This window comes from Chlamydotis macqueenii, chromosome 6 (assembly GCF_036417535.1).
Source record: "Chlamydotis macqueenii isolate bChlMac1 chromosome 6, bChlMac1.mat, whole genome shotgun sequence".
NCBI classification, from domain to species: domain Eukaryota; kingdom Metazoa; phylum Chordata; class Aves; order Otidiformes; family Otididae; genus Chlamydotis; species Chlamydotis macqueenii.
The window spans coordinates 787,328-811,070 of record NC_141561.1 but is presented as its reverse complement, the minus strand read 5'-3'; the positions used below and the strand labels follow the sequence as shown (position 1 = coordinate 811,070).

The 23,743-nt window shown below is 53.8% G+C and overlaps 1 protein-coding gene across 2 annotated transcripts; it reads right to left on the bottom strand.

The window, feature by feature from the left end:
* Positions 1-302: 302 nt before the first annotated feature.
* ACVR1C (activin A receptor type 1C) lies at positions 303-23,469 on the bottom strand. 2 transcript variants are annotated; one of them, XM_086750845.1, is made up of 10 exons: positions 23,387-23,469; positions 14,297-14,523; positions 6,810-6,819; positions 4,285-4,530; positions 2,738-2,968; positions 2,338-2,505; positions 1,744-1,900; positions 1,126-1,250; positions 754-884; positions 303-428 (listed from the first exon to the last, which is right to left on the bottom strand). In XM_086750845.1, the coding sequence occupies exons 1-10, from the start codon at positions 23,457-23,459 to the stop codon at positions 303-305; spliced, it is 1,494 nt and encodes a 497-aa protein (XP_086606971.1). In that variant the 5' UTR covers positions 23,460-23,469. The 2 variants fall into 2 exon arrangements, with proteins under 2 accessions (XP_086606971.1, XP_086606970.1); XM_086750844.1 differs by lacking the exon at positions 6,810-6,819 and having other exon boundaries at positions 14,293-14,523.
* Positions 23,470-23,743: the final 274 nt, after the last annotated feature.

Below are 23,743 nucleotides of genomic sequence, written 5' to 3'. Positions count from 1 at the left end.
AAAACACAACAGCGAAAGGTGTTTCTACACTGTCGTGGTGTTTTAAGCTCATTTCTGCAATTAGCCTAGTGTCTAATTGACCTTAGAAAGCCCAAGCGAGTCGTCGGCTTGCTGTATAAAACACGAAGTACGACTCAAAGCTGCCCCTTCCAGTGGCCAAACATGAAGCGAGATGTCAGTGCTGCGGCGCGGGCACTTCAATACTGAACCACGGTGTGTGAGGTAGACCAAAAATAAAAACAATATCACATGTTACAGGATGAGCAGAAGAATTCACTCCCCTCTTCCTCCAGGCAGCTCCGTCAGGCTTTGGAGTCCTCCTGCACGCAGAGCTGTGAAATTGTCTTCTTGATGCGCAGCGCGGTCAGCCGCGCGGCGCCGTTGGCGTACCAGCATTCGCGCATTATCCTGCCCATCACTCGCAGCGCCTGCAGGGCGGAAATTAAAGAACAGGTCAAGAACAAAACTGTCGCCTCCTGCTTTTACCTTTTTAAGTGCAATACTGGAAGATAAAGCACAGCTGTCTGAAACGGTAACAAACAGCAATACCATAAATTAAGATCTGTGTTCCAGAGAGCTCAGCATTTGGGGCGAAGGCAGCTTTTTCCGTATTGATCTGCGAGCTGAGAAACAGCTAGACATCTGAAACACACCGAGTTCAGGAGAGGCTGGACATCGAGTTCCCTGCGTCTCACTGAAAAAATCTGTCTTAATTTTAATATACTTTGTAATAAACTGAAAAACTGCGTTTACCTCACAGCTTTGCCACTGGTTTGGAATATTTGGTCTGAGCTTCTGCTCACAAACCACCCTTCTCATATCTTCTATCGAGGGATCAGAAGGCACGACGTCATAGTAAGGCAACTGGTACTCCTCGGTGATTCCTAGGAAAGATTTAGTGTGCAGGCAACAGAAAAGCCAAAGCAGCTGCTCCAGAATAAACTCCGTTTGGTTTTACGAGAGAAAGCAGAGGAGCATTTGGGGCCACCTTGAACAACTGCTCCACAACAGACTGCCACAGCCACGATAACCGAGCGCGCAGGCGCAGGGACGCAGGTAATCGCTTTTGTTTTATTTAGGATAAGGGCAGTCCAGATTGCAAAATGGCAAGGCCAGAAACCTCACCTCCCACGGAGCACCTTCGGGCTATCTCCCAGTACACCAGCCCAAGGGAGTATATGTCTGCGCGCTTGAAGGACTCGAAGATGGTCATGTTCATCGCATCATCAAGAATCTCGGGAGCCATGTACCTTTAAAGGACACCAGGGTCAGTTTGCTAGAGGGACTTCGCACAAAAGACTGCAGCTGCCCTGCTGTGAGCCAGGGCCAGGTAGCCACCGGCCCTGCTGGGAAAAGGGAAACGCCGGTTGACAGCGATTCTCAGTGGGAGCAAGAGAGTTGGCCTGGGTGATAACGCTGCGGCTGCCTACACCACGCACACCGCCGTGACTCCTCACGGCGCCGGGAGCGACACCCTGACTACGCCCAGAAGCACACGGGCTGACAGACCCAGAAGCACAAGGGCTGACAGACACGCAACGTCCCCGCCACAGAGCCCCGCTCCTCGTGGGGCAGTGAACTCCATCGCAGGTTGGTGTTGGCCACCGCCTTCCGCGCCCACCCAGCGGGGACAGAGCACTTGGGTCTGCTGCCAACACTCAACAGACACCAAAAGCAGCGGGGAAGGCACCAACAGAGGGAAGCCGTCCCCGCGGGGCGAGCCAGCAGCCCGCCCTCACCCACCTCCTGGTGCCCACGCGGGGGTTCTGGGGAATGTCGATGGTGTTCAGCACCGAGTCGTGCTTCACCGCCAGGCCCAGGTCTGCGATGGCGCAGCTCTCGTTCCTCTTCACTAGGATGTTTTTGGATTTCAGATCTCGGTGCGCGATCGCCGGCTTGCCTGCTCGCAGGAAAAGAAAGCGCCATCAATTTTGATAACAATAGTACGAATTTTAATATATGACGCAAGGAAGTAAAAATAGGTTCGTTCAACTTTGTTACTATACCCCATAAAAAACAATAAAGCCTGTTTCGTACTAGGGAAAGCTCTGCTAAATGCCATCAAATTAAAAAAATAACTTTGAGGGCATTTTTGTTCCAATACCTGTTTTTCAGGAATAAAACACAAAAAAAGGAACCGTAAACTCACCCTCCGAACTCACGTAGTGAACCCTTCACCCTCCTGTCCTCTGTTTACGCCGTATCACGCACACTTACACTAAAGCCGTTTCTTGTGCTACAAACGCTTTACTACACCACGCAACCCATCAACGTTTTTGCAAACGACACTGAAGCTCCTTAAAGCGCGGGACGGACCGGAGGCAGGGAAGCACCTGCCTTGCGTGCCGACGATCTCCATGTGCAGGTGCGCCAGGCCGCTGGCCACCGACAGCGCCAGCTTGACCATGCCCTCCACCGTCACCGCGCCGCGGTTCAGGTAGTCGAACAGGGAGCCTTGCTCGTGGTACTCGGAGACAAGCCAGAGCTGCGTCCACGTCCCGTTATCTGCCCGGAGGAAGCAAGATTATTCAGATTCATGAGAAAATGATCAGCCAGGAGAAGCCTTCCCCGTTTTGTTCTGGCTCAGGCACGTAAAGGAACAAGCTTGGCAGCCGCCCCACCGGGAAGGAGCTCAGGAGAGCCGCGAGGTGCAAAGCGGTGTTTCGGGTGGGAGCTGGGGCAGCGAAAGCAGTTCTGAGACAGACCCCCGGGATCTCGCACCGGACACAAAGCATACCCTTGTTGTCGGCAGCGATGAAGCCCAGGATGTTTTCGTGCCTCAGCATAACCGTCTGATAAATTTCTGCCTCCCGAAACCAGGACCGCTCGTCTCTGGAGGAGAAGATTTTCACAGCTACATCCTCCCCGCACCATTTTCCACGCCAGACTTCACCAAACCGGCCTTTTCCTACAATTTCCTGCAGGACGATAGTCCTCGCGATCGTTCTTTGTACGAGCAGAGGTAAGCCTGGTTTAAAAAGGAGAGACGGGTATTTGTGAAAGAGCTCAGCAGTGATCCTTAAATCCCAAAGCTGGATGCTTCCCAGGGAGCTGTACGCATAACCGACTTCAAAGAGTACTAAGGGAAAACCTTCTCACAATCAAAATCTCCCAAAATCATTTTTAACGTTACCTGGCAGATTATTTGATACTGTATTTGTTTGGGACTTAAAGAATTTTTTATTTTTATTAATAAATCAAGACAACCTTGCTTTTAACAGAGCAAACTACACTTTTTCTTGCCGGTTATTTCGAAGGTCAGCTTATTCAAATTTACTCAGATTTTCCCTCTGGTTTCCTTGGCAGAGCCCTCCCACCCTGGCTGCCTGCGGCCAAGCCCCGCGTGGCAAACGCGCGATTCGGCTGAAATCAGGCAGAACCGCGGCGCAGCGCCCCGAGGCTCGCTCTGCCCCCACCATTATTAGCTCAGGGATGTCTGCGCACAGCTACATCTTTGGGGTAAATAAAGCCAAAGTTTAGTCCTTACATCTGTGAAAAAACGTCGGGGAAGTACAATACATTAATCCTGAAAGGTATGTGGAAAATAAAGTCAATTAAACTAAGCACCATTTATAAATTTTTCACTTATAAATAAAATCAAGCTTGATTTACATATTTCTCAGGTAAATAAAAATTCTGGTTACGGAACACTGGGCCACACGCACCAGATGTGCCATCAGCCTGACGAGCTGGAATTTCTGAATTCCCACCTCCTTTTTGCATTTTTTGATTTAACAAGTTCTCAACAGCAGACAGGGTGTCAGAAATGGGAAAAATCCTAAAAAGGCGGGGGTTCTGCTCAAAACGAGAATTTGGAGTAACGTTATTTTGGTGCCGCTATGGAAATTTCAGGAGTGCCGTCCTGACCCGTTCGGTTACGTTCAGCACGTTTTATTACCAGCTGTGCACATCAGCCAGCAATGCTTCATTTCACACATGAAGCTGACTTCTGGATCAGCTTTTGAACTCTCTCATTCAAACAAGGAATCAAACTTTTGTAGTTTGACAAAAAAAAAAGAGCAAAGCCAGCCCTATTGCTGCTGTAAGACGTGGCCAAGCATACCCGCACAAAACCTCCCCTGGCATCAAACTTGTCACCAGTGGAAGAGACAAGACCCCCACCCGCACCCTCTGCCCGGCAGGCGACCTTCTCCATCGCTCTGCCAGCAAGGTGTCACGTTTGCCTTTGGTTTCAGCATCGAGAAACCGCGCTCCGAAAGCTGGCAGTGAAGCAACGGCAGCCGCGCGGAGGCGAGGGCGGCGGGCAGGGCAGCCCCCACATACCAGAGCCAGAGCCTGAGGTCGTCATGTCGTAGATGAGATCCTTCAGCGTCTTCCCGGAGTTCACCAGGTTGCACTCGGAGAGCGGCTCCTCCACGTTGGGCGGCTTCGCCCTGCCGCGGGCGCGGCGTCGGCCCTGGCACGTGCACGCCGCCAGCACCGCCATGAGGGAGAGGATGCAGACCGGCACGGCCACCGTCACCGCCAGCACCACTGGTCCCGCGCTGGCTCTGCTGGGCGACTCCGACGCTTTCGGAAGACACAAGGGAGAGCGGGGTGGAGGGAAGAAGACGGTCAGTGAAGGGCTGCGGAGTGACGATGTATTAAGATTTAATGATTTCCCAGAGTCGTCCTGAGCGGGACTGGCAACAGTGGGACAGGTAACATTTCTGTAAGTTACGGACTTTCCCCCCACCCTCCTTTTGCCGGCAGCTTGGGCTCAGGTCAGTGCCCACCACTGACCCCCCCATCTCAGACAGATGGCTTCACAAGCCGCGGGCGCAGCGCCCTGCCCGCACCGGAAAGCTTGTGTATAGACCTCTCAGCACACTGTCCCTGCTGAAAACAAATCCTTGGGAAAAAAACATTTCCTAACACCGTATGCATACGGGAATACAGAGTTTTAGCAAACGAGGTACAAGAAGGATTCCTAAGACAGAACACTTCTGGAACTTGTGTTCATGAAGCTGCGCTTCACAAGGAGCAGACATGGGACTGTCCTAGATCATTTTCCGTTTTAAAACTATGAGGGTAAAAAAAAAAGTGTCAAGAAGCTATAGGAATACACGATTAAGGTATTTACTTGAACATGCACACACATACAAATCCCTTAATGTGCCTAAAATGGTAAAAAAGCTTAAAAAAAAAAAATCAACCAACACACCTCCCCAAAAAATTAAAACAAGAAACACAACCCAAGAAACCCCCTCAACACTCAGAATCACAGGTACCAAACAGCGGATCTAACAGCTACAGAAGATTTAAGACTCACGAACTCCACGCCACTCCGCCGTTCCAGAAAACAGAAAGCCCCTCTCTCCCTTTAGACAAACGCTCAGCAACACGTGCCTGGTAATCCCAATTTTGAGAGAAACCGAGACCCCCGTCACTTCGCTGACTGCAGCCCCAGAGGCAGCAGCCCGACAGCCCTCAGCACTGACTGCTACGTTCCTCCGGGTAATGAATATCTCAGCAGGAGCTCTTCTCCTTCACGGGACCCTGCCAAGCCAGGCGCCCCATCACTCAGAAGCGGCAGGAGCCACGTTAGCCGTGCAAAGTTAACCTGTTCCCTCTTCTCCTCTCCTTCACATCTCAGCACCACGCACTTAACCGAGACAGGAAAACAAAACGTGAACAACAGAAGGCCCGCGTCCAGTCACAGCGCGCAGCTCAGACCGTTCTGACAACAAAGGCGTCGTGCCTTGCGACGCCGCCCGCAGCCGCGAGCGCGGGGTCGGGCACACCGACGGCGCAGAGGAGGGGCCTGCCGCGCTGCGCGGCACGGTAGGTGCCTGGTACGCGGCGCTGGGGCGAGCAGTCGTTGCTGGGGTGCTCAAAGCACAGCACTCCAGCTCACGGCCCAAACCGGCGCGCTCACCACGGAGCTAAGCGGGCTCATCAGCTGTCGGCAGGGCTGCTAAGGGCAAACGTGCACAAGAGCCTTCCTAGAAAACGTCAGCTCTTTCCCCCAGCTGCTGAGAAAGAACGAAACATGAAATGAGCACAATATAGAGCTTTATTGCTCTTCAGGCGGCGCAAACAGTATCAAACGGGCAATACCCAGGAAGCTCTGGACAGCCAGAACCGAGACGGCAGGAAGGGCAACTCGGAAGGGCATTTTCCCAGACTGGCACTCAATCTCCAAGCCCCGCATCAGAGCAGCCATTTTCCCGGCAGTGACCAGCTGTCCGGGCGGGAAGCATTTTCTCCTGGCAGCGAGCGGCCTGCAGCGCCTGCGGAGCCGGCGGGTGCACGTTCACTGCTGTCCTGCGCCCCGCTCCCGGTCCTTCCAGCTCCCTCGCGCTCCTCCCTGTGTTCACAGCTCCCTCTGTTGCAGAGCACCAGTCTCTCCAGAAGCAAACTTCTCAAAAACCTCCACTTCTGTTCTCTTTTTCTTCACTTCCAAGACCGTTTCCTTGCAGTCTGGATGTTAGAGGTGGCAAACCTGGGCAGGCAAAAAGAGAGTAACAGTTACTGCTGGTTTTCTTTTTATCTTAAAATTCTACACGTACCTACGTACACACATCAAACTTTCCCGGAGCTCCTGAAGCTGGGAAGCAGCCGCGGCGGTACATCGACCAGGAGAAAAGCCAAGGTCGCTAAGGGCGCAGGACAGGGCTTTGCTCAGCTTTCTGAGCCGTTCCTGAGCCAGCTGCGCATCCCATTCCTGCGGCAACGCCTCGCCCTGCCCTCAGAGAGGCTGCGCAGCCGGCACGCCAGACCGGCAGCAACCGGGCGACAGCACCGAGCACGGAGCAAGGCGAGCGCAGCAACGCGCATCTCCCAACACGCTCTTTCCCCTGCAAGACCTGCTCCCAGCTCAGAGTGCACTCAGAAGAAAGCACCCATTTCCAAGGGTTTTTAACATTAAAGCTGTATTACTGTACTGGCTATGCCTACACTACCCTGCCAAACCTCCTGCAAATCTAAGTTCCGTTCCCAGATTTGCCAACGGAATAAAGTGAGACAACAGTGCAGCTCAGGCTTCCGGAGGAGGAGACGGCAGTTTGTAACCTGCAGCGCACTGTCTGTGCTTTGTAAACTGCTGGAATGGGTTTTATAGCAGAATTTTAAGGGGCTCGTAAGAAATGCTCAGTATATCTTTAAAACAGCAACAAAAACACTCTTATCAGAAAAAAAAAAGTGTCCAGTTTTAATAGAAAAGTGATCTGATACACCTTTACTGAAAACATATAGGGGCACAACTTGAATCATTGAAGAACTGCAGGGCAGGCTTGGTGAGAAAACAGCAACCAAAGTTAATTTTTAGAGGCATTTTCCTCCCACATGGCATTTGGGAGCCGGGCAAGCAGCGGGGCAGGCTGCAGAAAGCAGCAGCTCTAGCAGGGACACGGTGAGCGCAGCGGGACAGCGAGCTCATTTTGACGCTCTGGGGCAGGGAGCAGGAGAAGGGGACACGCACAAAGACACGCACGGCCACTCTGGGGACGCAGAGCGAGACGTCAGAGCAAAGCAGAGGCAAAATGCAAAGACTCTCACACCCACCCAAGAGGGTGACATCAGCACCAGGAACACAGACAGACACCAGCGCTATGATTCAGTCAGTAAAATCAAGGTCAATGATGCTTACAGGTCGCCTCTGAGACGCCGCTAAGTCGAGAGCGCTCAAGTGCAGAAGGCAGGTTAGCAGTGTCGCTGGAAGATGTCCGGGCTGGTTTGCACAGGGTCTCCACTGGGTTCCTGGGAAATGAATTGATCCCAGCTATCTGGAGAAGCTTCTTGGAAGAAGTCAGCTGGAATCCTCCGTTGTCAACTGTCAGCCTCCCGACCGTACCAAAGGCCAAGCGTGGATCACGGCTGGTGGCAACTCAAACCCCCTCCACTTCTTCACAGAGCACACGGTGGAGACTTGAGAAGCGCCAGCCCTGTGACTGCTGCTTCACATTTGGTTGCAGGCCACCTTCAGCGCCGGCCCCTCGCAGCACGGCATCCCGCGGCCAGCACCGCAGCCGTGCCCATTTCTGGGCGCGGAGACCAGGAGCCCCGGGGGATCCCGGGGGCCTCGCGCAGCACAGAGCACGCACAGCAGGCGTGACAAACAGCACCAGTGCAAACACGCGGCACGCGAGGTACAAACAGTAATGACAGGCCACATCACCGAATAACTGCGGTAATGCTTACAGCTGTTGTGCAATGTTAACTCCTTGGGAAATAAGAAAACCCCCTTGTGACCACCTAAAACCACCAAATCAGCACCATGAATCAACGTTTTGCAATATTTCAAACGTACTACTCAATGATGTACTAATCAAGAATAGCAGCTGAAGACATGCTGCCATGTATGAAGCCAAACCAGCACATCTGGCACCATTCAGCAATTTCACAACATGGGACAGTTCTACTCCAGGCTGTGTAAACAGAGAGTCCCTGTAGGCAGCAAGAAGAGGGAAGGATTTTTTTTTCCCCTCCAAAGCAAAAGACACACGATGTTTGCCTTGCTTTTGACAGACAATGGGCACCTTAAGACTTCTAAAAGCTCTGAACTATGCATCTTTAAGTTTCTCAGCTAGCCAGGGGAGAAAAAAAATGTGCATTCTTTCCAACACAGCAATACACTGCGTCTAACGCAGGGCTGTAGTCAGACATACAGAGTACTTGTAAACAATTCCAAAAATACACCATCTGGACTAGAGTCTAAAAGTACGTTTCTGCAGTCTCCCCGTGCCTACAGGCCCCATCACTCCTCTCAGCACATTCAGAAATCAGCCGCTGAAGGATCCAGAAGTCCAAGCAGCCGTCAGGGGTACAGCTGGGAGACACGGGCGCATCTTCTGAAGTGACATTTCTCCCCCACCTCCTCTTCGCATGGCTGTACCTGTACTCACCAGTGCCTCCAGAGCACAGAGCCCCGGGACAGCCACAATGGACAAAAGTATGTGAAGTATCTGCAGAACGAGAGATCCACAGAGCAGCTACGACAGGCTGGAGCTCTGCCCATGGCGGGTTTTTGAGGAGAACCTCAGGAGATGGGTAGAGTTGGGGGATTGTCCCAGGAAGTGCACCAGCGGCGCAGCACGGAACCGTGCCGACACGAAGAGGGAACAGGTTCAGCACATCTCACGCTGCTATTTCGGTCTCTGAGCAGCGTGGGACCCAGCCAGCAGCCACGGTGTGCGCCGCAGACAGGTAACCTCCTAACAGCCGGGAGGAGAACGTCCCTAACTTAGAGGCTGGCATGTTCAGGCCAGCTGTCACTGGATGGAAGCGCTTCTCACGCCGGCGCACGCCGTCCCAACGATCACATCTCCCGCACAGCCCCCCGCCCAGGCCCAGCCCACCCGGCGGGCTGCAAGGCACTGCATCCAGACGCAGCACCTCCTCCTCCTCACTTTTTTTTTTTTCCAAGTCCTGAGCTCCATCTGAGGCTGTCTGTGCCACAGCAGACAAGCTCATCTTTTTGATTAAAAACCAAACCAGCAAACAGCCAGCTGAACCAAACATCTGTCACTCCTCTGCAGCAGCGCGGTAAGGCGAACTGTTAATGCTGGCCACTGAACTCCAGCAGTGGCTTCAGAAACCATCAGTTAATAGGAAATAAAGCAATCACACAGAAGAGAGGAAAAAAATATGCATCAACATATTTCTTCTCCTCTCTTTTTTTGCTCCATTCCCCATCCTCCCTGCTCTTACCCATCGCTAGCACTTCAGGAGAGTTTGTAAGAATTGTGCTTTGCCTCCTCACTCCTCATCCGGACCTTCCTTCTACCTCTACTCTTGGACCGAGTCCCTGCTGGGAGAACAAAGTCAGATCTTCTCATCCTGCTCAACGGCAGATGAGGAACGCCGAGAGCAAAGGAGAGGGAAAGCTGGAGCCTGGCGCTGGGCCGCACCACGCGGCACAGCCTGCGCCCCTCGGCACCTGGGGAAGCTCTCCAGGCAACCATCTCTCTCAGCGACGATCAAAGAGAGCTCCCATACCATTTATAGTCAAATACTGGGTTTTATTCAGAAAGTTACTGGTGGAAGGCTGATTTTTCTCACTTTCTGCATTAATAGGTACCTTACAGAACTTTTCTGACAGCAGTGTCTGACTTGTTTAATGCTAAGAGATGCACATATACCATTCTCCTAGAACGGCTTCAACGTCTTTAGGCGTTTCCAAACAGGAAAATGAATAGCCATTACTTGTTCATGCAAAATCTACATATGACATTAAAAAAACCGGCACAAAATAGGAGAATCTTGCCCAACAGTCAGTCTAATTGGTACCATTCATCTCTCTTGGCAATAGGAACGTACTCCAGGGATTTTTGTCTTAGCAATTCTATTGTATTTCCCTTTCTTTCATCCCACTGTGTGCCACTGTCGGTGGTATAAGGGCCCTTTGCGCCTTTGCAGTTTGGGCAATAGAAATAAAGAAGAGAGCTGGAAATTACTTATTACACAGTTTGTTAATCCCGCTATTAGCTTAATCTTGTTCCATAAGCCTCCTTCCTCCTCTGACTCACTTTCCATTATGCAAACACAGAACAGAATCCGTACGCTTTTCGACTCCAGTTCTAGAGATGCTGCTGTGCTGTCACCAAAACGGAGCAGAGGGAACCGTTCTTGTTGCCTTTGCTGGAATCACCGGGGTACCTTTGAAAGAAAAACCCGAAAACCTTCAGAACTAAAACTTTTACAGATAACTCTTTGCTGTGCTGAAGCCTCCCACCAGCTCGCAGGCGTGATGCTGCACGCACTGAACACACGCCTGTGTTTTTTCTCAGAGACTGGTACCACTGAAAGCAGCCCAGTCACAACACCCAGCACCCCCTGACCAATCTGCAAAGCCTGCACCAATCCAGCCCCACGCTTCAGTGTCTGCAACGACGGAGAATTAATACCCAGAGTCTCCAGGTGTTTGAGACCAAGAGGGCAGAACGAGTAGCGGCAGGAACTTCTCGCCAGGCACCTACAGACGGACTGTCGCAGCAGAGAGGCCAGAGCTCGAGGCCGTGCTGTTCACCGCGCCTGCGCGAGGGCGGGAGGCGAAGGTCCGGCACACAAACAGGCGTGGCAGCGGGGTGAATCCCGCTCACCGGGGCTGGGGGCAGAGCTGGCAAGCACCGTCACACCCAAGTCAGTGGAAAACTGGAAATAAAGTCAGGGTAACAGAAAAACCCTAACTACCGCAAACGAATTCTGCACTTTGGAACTCGGCACCGCTCAATGCAATACGCTGTAATGAAGTCCCTGCCATCAATGAGTATATAGAAAGCAGATATCCAGCTTGAATCTGTCCTTAAAAATGTGCATTTTCACACATTGGAAAAAAACCAAAACCAAAACCAACAACTCAAAGCAAGAGGAGCCTCCCCTCACGCGAGGCAGAGCTGCAGGAGCTGCTGACTGCGGCACCAATGCCATCTGCAGTTTTACTGTGGAAATTCATGCACGGCCACTCAAAATAAACAAACTGCGTCCTGCCCTCCTCCCGCTGCACGTCATTTCATAGTTTTTCAGGCACTCCTGATACACGTACAGCACAAGCCCTGGGTACCTGACACCGAGCCGCGGCGCGTCAGCAGGACAGGCTGGTGTCTCGGGCTGGGTGCCGCTGCCGCCGGCGGGAGGAAGAGCCCGCCGAAGGTCCTGCCTGGTCCCGCACGTGTGCCGTGTCCGACCACGAGTGAAAGAATGCAAGAAATGGAAGCTGAGCAAGGAGCTGCCCAAAGACTCTCTCTGGAAACTGCCACTTCCTAAGCACAGGAACACAGCCTGCGTAACGGCACTGGAGATGGCTCTCCCGCGGCAGCGCCTGCCACCGCCGGCACGGCGGGTACCGCCAGGCCTCCAGCTTGAACGTCCTGACACCAAGAGCACGGGTGCGGCAGGGACAGCCCTAATGTGAATTCCTCCAAATGTTTAGGACAAAGGGCTCAGGCTAAAAAGTAATTAATTTTCTCTGGTACCGAAATATGAAACCAGGGGTTTTGCAACTACCAGTTCCAGTGCTAGGACAACAGACGTGCCTCCACTGCTCCTCCTAAAAATAGCAGTTTTCCCCCAAGATTCCAGCACCCAACTAAAAAAAAAACCAGCATGTTATTTTATTTCTACATTTGTAGAGCATGACCACTGTTAGTATCTCCCTTCCGTTGTCAAGGGACAGAAAAGCAAATGAATGATCCTCATTCCCGCCATGAGCAGCGGGCGAGATGCGGTACGGGGCACAGAGCTCCCGTGCCAGGCGCCCACCGAGGCTGGGAGAGGCTGCGGGGAGCCCACCTCCCTCGGGCAGCACCCGGCACCTGCGCGGCCGCGCCGGGAGACGGCGGTGCCCAGGGCTGCCACGGCAGCTGCCCCACGGCCGGCCCTCCTGCACCTTGTAGGACAGAGCGAGCGCTCCCGGTAACGGCGTTCGGACTTCTGTTAGCACCATGTGATAGCAGCTTAAGTGCAAGTTACAGTTGTGAATTATGTATTCGTTTGCACCTCTCTTACCTGTAACACCCCTCACCAGTATAAGTATATAAACAAGTATATTTTACAGCTTTTTCCAAAAGAGCCTGGATTAGACACAAATCTTAGAAAGAAGAGTCAAATAATTAAATGTAAAAATAGTACAAATATTTATTTTAAAAAGCACTGAATCAACTTCATCACAGAATTTTGAGGCTGGCGGACTCAAGCACTGCACCAGCTGTGTAATACACAGAGCTCCTGGAAGTGCCAATCTTTTTCCTCCCCCTAATTGGGACCAGGAATCCTACACCTTCTCATCCCCGCTGGGCAAGAATCGATGAGACCGATCTGACACCGAGGACAGCAGCTTGTCAGGCAGCGTGAAGTGAACTGCAGAGCCCCAGAGTTCAAGACAGGCTACTGAGACGGCCAAAACAGCAGCAGGCCAAGACTCCCCGACAGCAACACGCTCTGCTGCGCCCCTCTCATCCCCGCATGCCCCACATGCCTTCTGACCCGCACTGACAGGCAGGACGTGTCTGCCTCCCTGACCACAACTGAGCCACCGCAACCCCTCGCTTCCAACGCACAGGCACGCCAACGCAGGCTGCAGCCATCGCTCAGCGATCCAGACCACAGGGACAGGGCGCGCGGTGGCCATCGCTCAGCGATCCAGACCACAGGGACAGGGCGCGCGGTGGCCATCGCTCAGCGATCCAGACCACAGGGACAGGGCGCGCGGTGGCCATCGCTCAGCGATCCAGACCACAGGGACAGGGCGCGCGGTGGCCATCGCTCAGCGATCCAGACCACAGGGACAGGGCGCGCGGTGGCCATCGCTCAGCGATCCAGACCACAGGGACAGGGCGCGCGGTGGCCATCACTCAGCGATCCAGACCACAGGGACAGGGCGCGCGGTGGCCATCGCTCAGCGATCCAGACCACCGGGACAGGGCGCGCGGTGGCCATCGCTCAGCGATCCAGACCACAGGGACAGGGCACACGGTGCCCATCGCTCAGTGATCCAGACCACAGGGACAGGGCACACGGTGCCCATCGCTCAGCGATCCAGATCACAGGGACATGGCACGCGGTGGCACAGGCCAGCCGAGTACAACAAGGAGAGCGGCTCCTCGTGCGGTGGCAGAGTGCCCCAGCATGGGTCAAAACTCACCGCCGGCCCAGACACTTGTCGGTCCGAAAACACGCGGTGCGCTTCCCACAAGCAATTCGCGGTGAGTGCCTACAACTAACCGCCCTCTTTACAAATCCCTCGGATGTGAGCTCTCACCTGAGCCACCTAAAGCGGTGTCACGGTCCACCGACCCTTACAAGCAGGTCTTTGAAACTGTGTGCAGAAGCGTTTGATGCTGTAAAACCGTGGCCAGTGCAAGGCCTTCATTCTTTCCTTGCGAAGCACCGGTTAACGGTGCTCAGCTCCGCACAACTGCTAACTCACAGCTGTGGTACGCTGCTGATTTATGCCCCATGGAATGTCCCCTGCACATCAGATATCATCTCCCTAACACCCAGGCTAACGCCAATCCAAATCACAAACTCCCCTAAGATATTCCAGCCCATAAAACCCGTGAGGTTACAAGTCTCTCTCCTTCACACACCTCATTTCATCTTCATGGATAATGCCTCACGAGATACCAAAGAACATCTCTAGGAGATGCAAGAAAGTCACTTTTCCCCAAACAGAGTTGCAGTTCAGCTTTTCCTGTCTGAAACAAGTTGGGAAAAAATAGCTACTGTTTTACAGACAGCCCTTAAAATCCCCGTTAGCCGGCTCTCATGGTCGCACGCTCTGCACAGTATTTCGGCCCTGTCAAGCCGTCACGCAAGCCCTCGCGCAGCGTCTCGCGCTCGGACGGCACTTACCGACAGGCAGGCGGAGGGTGATGTTGTTGCAGAAGTCGGTGTAGCAGCACTCGGTCTTCGTGATGTTCTTGGAGCTGTGGCAGAAGACCTGGGCGTTCAGCTCCGGGAGGGAGACGCAGGACTTGACCACCTCCTCCCGCCCGTTGGTCAGCATGACGGACGCCCAGCAGGCACCCTCCGTCTGGCAGGTGAAGTTGGTGTGCTCGCACAGCTGGCACACGCACTTCAGACCTGCAAAAGAGGTTTCCAGCTTTCGTGAGAAGACCCCAGGCAGACAGACCCCCGCGGCAACCGTGCCAGCTTGCCTTGCCCCGGCCAGCTGGTTCAGCACGGGCAGCCGGTGGCAGCTCCAGCACAGGTCCCACGCTGGAGCCTCGCGTGGTGAAGACTGACCACCCCAAGAAGTTGTTTCTGTGAAAGCTGTCTTTTGCCTAGACAGGAGACGGAGGTCCTGGTCTCCAGGTCTGTGTTCTCAGCTCAGGACAACACCTCGGACTACACTCCAGGCAAACACCGGGGCACGTGCTCCGTTTCGAGATGGATGTTCAGACACAGCTATGTTCATTGCGCACCGATTTTAAACAATACCAACAGCCACTGTCGAGGCAGCTCTGCTGACGTCCCAAAACGTACCTCCCCCGACACATGCCAGCCCCCCACCCTGCGCCAGCAAGACGCGTGCCCGCCAGAGCCGACGGGGTCAGCGCAAGGACTCGGGAGCCGCCGAGACGCCACGTCCCGGCACGCGCCAGCCTGCGCCCCACGGACAGACACGGGTGGTACCCACGGGCTTCTCCTGCCCCATCCTCGGAGACGACGCACCATCCTCAGGCACCCAAATAGCCGCCCAGCTCATTTTGGTGCAAAAGCCAGAGGACGTCCAAGCTCTGCATGTTTTTAACAGCATCTTTATGGTGTACCAAATGGAGTAGAAATATGTTTCATAACTACTACATTTTTCATGTTTTATTGACTCTTCCTTGGAAGAAGAGGAGGAAACCAAAGCCACATCATCTCAGTGAAACACCAGGTGCCAACAATAAATTTTATTGCCTCCCTTGTTTTCTTTACCTGTTTCATAGCAAACAATTTCTGCTTGCTTCATGCCAAGCCTAGGAGCCCACTTCAGCCCCGACACAAAAACCAAGACATCGTAACTTTGGGCTGAAAGCAATTCCTACAGGAAAAATCCATTCTTTCCTTTAGGAATGGAGGGGGGGAGCTGTTTGTCTTACTCAAAGGTAAGAGCCATCTAAAGAGTGGAATCGTGAGAGGACGAGGATGGCCACCAGGAAGGGAAGAGCTTTTTACGACCACGCGGCAGCAGCAGCGGGACTCGTCTCACGCAGCGTCTCCGGAGCAGCGGAGCCTTCCTGACAGACGTCAGCGCCAATCTGATTTCTGTTTTGTGACACTATTTGTTTTCTTTACAACAATCTTCATCCTGTGCTACCCTTCGGAAATAACAGTTTGTAGTGTTTATCTTCAGCGCAGGCCCGCAACAAACTTCCCTGGCGCCATATGCTCGTGTTTATCCTGGATGCAGGGTGCGCTGGGAGCCACAGCACTGCTCCGGGCTCTCGCTGCGGGGAGGGAGACAGCCATCGCCCAGCCGCAGGGCAGGCGAATCGCTCCCCTGAAGGCGTTACCGCAGTCCTGGAAGAGATGCCAGGAGCAAGACTCATCACACCCAAATAAATAAGATCTGGCAGAATCATCACCAGTACTGCAAAATAAAAGCGTTACTTGAGGAAATGAACACAAGACTGTCGCAAGCATCTTCAGCATTTCAGACATGTCATTATGCCGATTCCTTCTCTCCCTTCTCATGGGCTAAAAATAAAACAATGGCCTTTACGACATCATCCACAGCAGGCAACTGACAGGTTTATCCATATTCTGGTATTCTGCAGAATGTTAGAGAGGTGCTGATCAAAACTGTCACTGCAAGTCCTGCACAGCTCCAAGGGCATTCCTCAGAGCACCCTGAACACAGGGTGGGAAAAGGACGGCAGAGGGGCTCGGTAACCACACTTCGCCTGAGCCAAGACCGTCGCTTATTTCTAGAATGAAGGGCCCCGCACCACCTCGAGCCTGTTCCAGCTGGAGCGGGCTGGGTCACATTGGTGACAGTACCGGCGACACGCTGTTGCGGGGGGAAGTTGGGACGTCCACTGCTGTGGAAATCAAAGACATGGAATAAGGTGATTGTGCAGCAGCTAAAGGAAAACAGATCAAAGAGGAAAATGTGCTCCCAAAGTTTCAAAACAAGGCACTCTTCAATCCAGCAACAAACACGACTCCTTTATTTACCCAAGCACAACAACATTTCCCTCAAAACATTGTGTTCTCTGGTTGAGAAATTAGGAGAAAGTGAACCACGGAAACACGCCACGGCCTCAGAGAGGCACCCAAGCTTGGTTCCCAAAGGCTACAGCTGTCTGAGCACGTAATTCCCAGCAGCCAGTAACAAACCTGCCCTGAACCTCCCCAACGCCCCGCACCCCGCAGAGGCTGCGCCCGTAAGGGCCACGCACGCCTCGTCCTCCATCACAGAGATGCTGCGCGACGCAGGGTGCCGTCCCTCCCGTCTTCCAAAGAGAAGCGCGGCACTCGGCGAGCCCCGCGTGAACGACAGGAGCACTAACAGCCGGCCGAGGCGCCTGGGGAGCTGACTCGCAAATCGCCAGGCACGCAAGGAAAGCCACTGCCAGACAGCGAGACCACGAGGAGTGGTGCTCCCTGGATTTAGCCTTTTTAAGACGTAAGCAGTTTTTGAGGATTTTTTTCTGCAGTTATTGCAGCAGGAGCTGAGACTGCGTACCAGTTTCCTGGATGAGACCCGCTATGAATCAAGGACAGGATGACTCGCTCTTTGGAGCGGAAAATAACCTGCACAACTTACACAAAAAGTGACGTTTTTTCCTTTTTACTTTTCAGTGCAACTGTAAGAAAATGCACTGTTCAGGCAAACACACTGTGCAATTAACTTAGGGAGAGGGAAGAACTGAACCAGCATCCCATTCACAACAGATCAACACAAAGATGCACAACAGAAGATTTTTTTTTTTTAATAATCTTCCATCCATTCCTCAAGTGTGAGCTTCAAATACGTGAATCACTAGATAACTAAGGAACAGGAACGATACTGGATGTGAGCAACAGTTGGAAGAATACGAGTTTAGACACCAGCTTAATGAAAGCCGCTACCAATTAAACCAAGCAGATAGACACATGCAGCCTCGAAAGTTAAGTGGAAAGAACTGAGCATACAATTGCCATAACCTGACTAACACTGTGGGACTGAAAGAATACACGAAAAATTATGGGGGGGAAAAAAGCCCAAACTTGTTATCTCTTATGAACCACACAAGGTTCGACGTTTCAACACAGGTTTTTTACTGTACAGATTAATCCATGAAGTCATAACCCAGCGCTACCCACCATAGTTAGCAGTGTTTTCTGGAGACTACAGGGCAGTGGAGCATTTCACAATTAAATTGGGAAGCGAGTTCAGCCCCGCGTCAGCGCTGGGACCAGCCTGCTGTGCCCTCCTGGGGCGCGCCGGAGAACATCGGCTTGGCTCACAGAGCAGGCACAGTCAGGAGGAGCCAGGAGGAGATCCAGCGCCCTGTTCTGCTGTTTGGGACCAGTTCCCATCACCCGCTCCCAAAGGGTGCAGGAGAACCAGAGAGAGATACAGGACAGACACCAAGGGGGATGGGGCATAAGAGAAGAAACCAGGCTCTTTCACGTAAAAGGCAATTTTGGGGAGATAGAGTTCCATAGAGAAATCACAGATCACATTGAGAAGATGAGTGGGATGAAATAACCACCATTTGCCGCTAACGCAAAGGCTCCCGGACAGCACAGACGTCATTGACAGCAAACACACCAGGCAAGAGGAAGCAGAGCCCTTTCTCACGCTGCCTCGCCACCGTCCCCAGTGCCTCAGGTGTCGATGCTGCTGCCACCGCTTTGGATAAACCGTTAGCGTGCTCAAAACGCCGTTGGACAAATCCACGTTCATGTGCTAGAGATCTACAGAAGCTGCTACGCATAATGACACAAATACATCTTCTGACTAAGAGGCCTTAACCCGCAGGCTGCGAGAGCGGGGAGAGGCCAGCCGCGAGCGCATGCTGGCAGAAGGCGCGTCCTGAACTCGCCTCGCATCCCATCCTCCTTCCTCGAGCATCCGCCGGAGCAGCGGCAGTGGTCGGGGCTGCCGGGACCACCCTTCCGCCTCCCGCGCGCAGCCCAGCCAGGCGGGGAGAGGAACGGACTCGCAAACAGCGACTGACACTCTGCAAGTCCTTACGTGCAGCGGGGAACGCGTATTCCCCTGCAGAGCATCGCGCCCCTTCGCCCGGGCAGAGAGGGGTCTGTCTCCCGCAGTCAGCTACGTCCACGGAAGCGATGGCGTGTCGCTGTCACATCTATTCTCTTGTAACACATTTCTTCAGAAGCGGAAACCAGAATCTTGAGCAATGACAGGTCTTAAAAAGCTGCTTTTTGGACTACTAATAAAAATGTGGAGATGGATCCTCTCAGGAGAGGGCTCTGGAAAAAAAATAGCAGGAGTTATAGCAGATTAAAAGCTCACTCTATAAGCATACTGCAAAAAAGGACCGATATCAAGCCAGGCAAAAAGGAGAAAGCTGTAGAGAAGAGAGAAGTAATTACTCCAGAACTGAAGAAAATGTCTTAGAATGACAAGAATTACAAGAACGACAAGAGAGATATTGAGGTGCTGGAGCGGGTCCACAGAGGAGCAACAAAGCTCCTGAGTCACAAGGGACAGGACAAGAGGAAACGGCCTCGGGTTGCGCCAGGGGAGGGCTGGATTGGACATGAGGAGAAATTTCTACACCGAAAGGGTTGTCCAGCGCTGGAACAGGCTGCCCAGGGAGCTGGTGGAGTCACCATCCCTGGAGGGATTTAAAAGACGTGTAGATGTGGAGCTCAGGGACGTGGTTTAGTGGTGGGCTTGGCGGTGCGAGATTAACAGTTGGACTTGATGATCCTAAAGGTCTTTTCCAACCTAAACGATTCTGTGATTCTATGATAGACAGGAAACACTTCCACTGTTTACATTTCTTAAAAATACGCATGGGAAGTGATTTTATTAACACGTGCATGTATCTTAATTTTTGAATTTGACTTTGAGGATGAAAATTTGAATGGTTTAGAATTACTGTATTAAGAAGAGCAAACTATTTCAAAACAACATTTGGAAGCCTAAAACGTCCTCTTTCACTCAGCTGCCGCGGGTTCTGCCCCACGGCATGTCAGACTGAAAACGTGTGCTGCTGGAGAAGGGAGGGGACGCAGGGTCCGCAGACACCGCTCTGATGGCCGAGAGTCAGCTTCCTGGTAGAGAGGGAATCAATAAAACACTGACTTTTTAACCTGCTGTATTTATTTTTGCCACCGCCAAACTGAAGACGAACCAAGAAGAGAAAGATAAATGCCAGTTACACACTGGCAGCTGGACTAGGCGATCATTGTAGGTCCCTTCCAACTTAACTTGCAAAGACCATTTATTCTGGAAAAAAGCATTCCCGAGGCTACACCCGGCAGTGAAACGCAGCTGCCTCCGCACGAAGGCTGGCACGGGCCGAAGCAGAGGCAGGGTTACATCCATCGCTGCAGCACCAAGGCAACGGGAGAACACTGGCACCGTCACGGAAAGCATGCCGACGGGAAAGGATGCGTGCCACAGCCACAAAACCTGCCAGCCTTCGTCCGAGCGACTTGCACGTGCCCGGGTCCATCCAGACACGTCCCAGGCTGCTGGGGAGGTACACCCCCACCAGGTATTTGCAGTATCTAAATTTAGCCATCCAACTTGGGCTTCAGTTAGGACTTTGTTCTCTGTATGACAGCTAGAGACAATCCAGGGTAATTCAGAGCCTAACAGCACTCGAGGTACGAGAGAGGAAATTGCATTTTTGAACTGGGATGGAGTCATGATCTAAGTCACCGCCTGCTTGCTGCACAACTTCATGTCGCGGTTCCGTTAATTACCACATTATCCGAACCTTCACGGCCAGGCAGAAGTTGAATTTCTAGCCTACAAAAATAAGCATGGAAAAAACCCCTGCGCCTGTCCCTCCCAGCACCTCATATGGAGAAGAATGTAGTAACAGACCACAGCTCTGGGGGGCTTCAGCACGATGTCCGAGACCCCTTTTTCTAGGGATTTTTGCTGAACGCCCTGACATCTCAATGCCGTAACCCAGCGCTCAAGACAGAGTTCAGCAGCCGCTCCCGCACAAACGTGGCTGAATCGCCAGGAGCGCCCCATCGCTCACTCTCGTCCCAAGAGGGGCGGGTGGCTGCACCGCTGCACGCACGCCCAGAGAGCGACCGGACCGCTCTCGCTCCAGCCGTGCTGCTCCTCAAAGGCCACAAGGTATCCTGGCCGGATTAAAGCCCAGAATAACCATTTGCAAGCAACTGGTACGGATCTAGAGCCTGCTCCAAAAACGCAGAATGAAATTGCACCCGCTCACCCCACTTACAGTCTTTTATCTGCGCAAATCATTGGCAGACACCGTGCTAGATCATGCAGTCAGGCCATTAAGTGATTAGTTCTCACGCACGTTGTTTAATTAAAGCTTTTTTATTACGAAAGCTTTCTACTAAAAGCTAGGAAAACAGTGTTTCAGTGACTTACGGAAATGAGACGATAGCATCCTCGTGACAATTTGTTACATGGCAGTGAATTAAATTGGTTAGTGAAGTACGACTGCTTTGCTATTGCCGTGCTTCCTACCGAGGACACGCTATTTCTGGTGCTTGACAATACACGGGCTTTTCAATACTCCCAGTTAATAAGGACTAAGCAAACCCAATTCCTAAGCTGGAACAAGGGTGGGTTTTGCAGAACGCGGCACTCTGGACCTGTCAGCGACACACACACGGGTGCGCGGTGGCTCACAGCTTTGTGCGTGGGCAACAGCCACCGCCGTGCGAGTTACAGACCTCGGACATTCACTCCAAGTTTGCATTCTGTAGGAAGCACCGGAGTAAATTTCAAACAGAAAGTTTCTATCACAGGTGGCCGTCAGCTGCTCACGCGCATGCTCTCCGCCCTGCCTCCAGCTCTCCGGACTAACGGCACCGCCAGCCACGGTGCGGATCCCCCCTCGCCACTTCGCACCCGCCCGTTCGACCGTACGTACCGGGGTCTGCGCCGTCCGTCAGGGATGGCTTACTGTTCTTGTGGCTTGCTTTTGAGATCTAAATGCACGTAAGTGGGAAACAAACTCTCACAAACTCAAGAGAGCCTTCAGACAAATTCTAAGAAATACAAGTCAGCGCTGAGCACTACGAGAGCTCACGCACCACCCCCGTGTACAGCAACGCCTTTTCTTACTGCAATCCACACCTCAACTCCTGTTTATTTAGAAACCCTACAGCACGCCGAGTACTCTTTACTTCCCCAGAAATAACGCTGCGACAAGAACAGAAGAGCACGCAAAGCATCCACTATGACAAGATGGGGGCGACGTAGAACAAAGGTGGCAGGAGGCAAGTGGAAGCAATTTTGAGAAGCCCCTACAAGGTGAGCAGATAGGGAACAGCAGGACCGTTCGCCACGTCAGTACCAAAATACTTTTTCTCTAAATCCTATAAATATTCCTGCATACTGGGGCACCACGAAAGTTCCGCAGGAGACCTCCATCACCCAGCACAGCATCCTCAAGCTTGCATGGGAGAGAACAGGGGTAAGAAGTTTACCAAGCTCGCTTAGCCGCGTGCAGCACGAGAAGATGCAGAGTAAATCAAGCAGACGCACAGCCAAACGCTCGGCACTCAACAGCAACCGCTGCTGGAGACCCACGGAGCCTTTCTCGGTGCCTGTAAGCCCCCTCGGAGCCCCCTCTACAGAGCGGTGAGGGCGAGTGTGCTGACCCTGGACCACACACACGCGTACCGTACCTGATCCAGGCTCTGGAAAGACACTGATGGGGTAAGACAGAGGACAACGCTATTGCAGCTTCAGAGAGGAAAGCAATGCAGGATTGTTTTATATCAACAACAATCAAAGCCAACAAGGTTCGTTAGCGCACTGAACGGTCTCCAGAGGGAAGCAGCAATGACCACAGCGCTGGTGATGCTTCAACTCAACTCAGGCGTGTCAGGGAAAAACGAGCAGCGCGGGGTTGCCTGTTCCTGGGGTTCCCTTCCAGACCTGAGCAATAAGAAGCTAGACAAGTAAAGAGCTCAGACAGGTCGGGTTTGACACCCCTGGAAGGTGACAAAGATGTACCAGATGTACAACGCTACACAGAAGTACCTCCAGCATCAACAGCTGAGTGTCACCGCTCCTTTCCCAAAAGAAGGGGTTAAGGGGCACTCTGATGCGGGAGCGGGCACAGGCCTTCCCTTCAGCCTGGGGCTGGGACCACCCCTCTCTGCGGGAGCGTAGGGAGCACGGCGCCAAGAGACTCCTGTGGTGAAAACACCGAGCAAAGAGTGAACTGGAGTAAACCGAAGAGAAAAAAATGTCAGGTGTCCTATTGTGCGCTGCCTCACTCGACCTTCAGGACAACTGCCGGCTCGCAGAGCGCTACGCGGGGGCACAGGTTTGGTTTTTACCGGAAAGACCGAGGGGGACGGAGGGTCCGGCGCGGGCGAGAGACGAACCCGCACCGAACCGCCCAGCGCCCTCCGGCGGGGCCCGGGACCACGGGGAGGGGACGGGGGGAGACACCGCCACGGCAGGGACGGGTCCGACGGACCGCACCGCCGCGGCCGGGACGGGACGGGACCCACCGCCGCGGCCGGGAGCCGCCGGGTACCGGTAGCTGAGGCAAACCCCGCGGACCGGGAGCGCGCGGGGCGCGGGCTGGCCCCCGTAAGCCGCAGCTGACCCACTTCCCGCGGCCGATCGCGGTAAGCGCCTTACCCTCCGGGCGGCACAGCGGGGCGCGGGCAGGGGTCCCGGGGAACGAGGTGTGTGTGTGTGGGGGGGTCCCGGTGCTCGGCGCCCCCCCTCCCGCCCTGCCGCGCCCGCGCACCCCGGATGCGGGGGGCGCGCAGGGCGCTCCCGCCGCCGTTCCCGCCGCCGCGCCCGCCCTACCTGCGCACAGCGAGACGGCGGCGCCCAGCAGCGGCAGCGCCACCCGCAGCGCGGGGCTGCGCGCCCGCCCCATGGCCGGGGCCGGGTCCTGCTGCTGCGGCTGCCGCGGCTGCCGGCCCCGCCGCCCCCCCGCCGGCGGCGGCTATAGCGGTGCGGGGAGGGGCCCGGCCCGGCTCCGCCCGCCCGCACTCACCTTCCCGCGGGGCCGGGGGGCAGCGGGGGGGCCAAGGCCCTGGGGAGGGAAGAGGCGGGGCCCGGGGGGAGCCGCGGGTTGTGCCCCCCCCGCACCCATCCCCCAGGAGGGGCCGGGAGCCCCTCGCAGGGGCCGGGGGTCGCTGCTGCCGCGGCCGGGCCGGT

Coding starts and splice junctions, on each gene's coding strand:
- ACVR1C (XM_086750845.1), bottom strand. CDS start 23,459: ATGGGGCGGGCGCGCAGCCCCGCGCTGCGGGTGGCGCTGCCGCTGCTG. Junction 2,969..4,284: donor GACCTCAGGCTCTGGCTCTG/GTATGTGGGGGC, acceptor TTTTTAAACCAG/GCTTACCTCTGCTCGTACAA. Junction 1,251..1,743: donor CCCCGCGTGGGCACCAGGAG/GTGGGTGAGGGC, acceptor TGTCCTTTAAAG/GTACATGGCTCCCGAGATTC.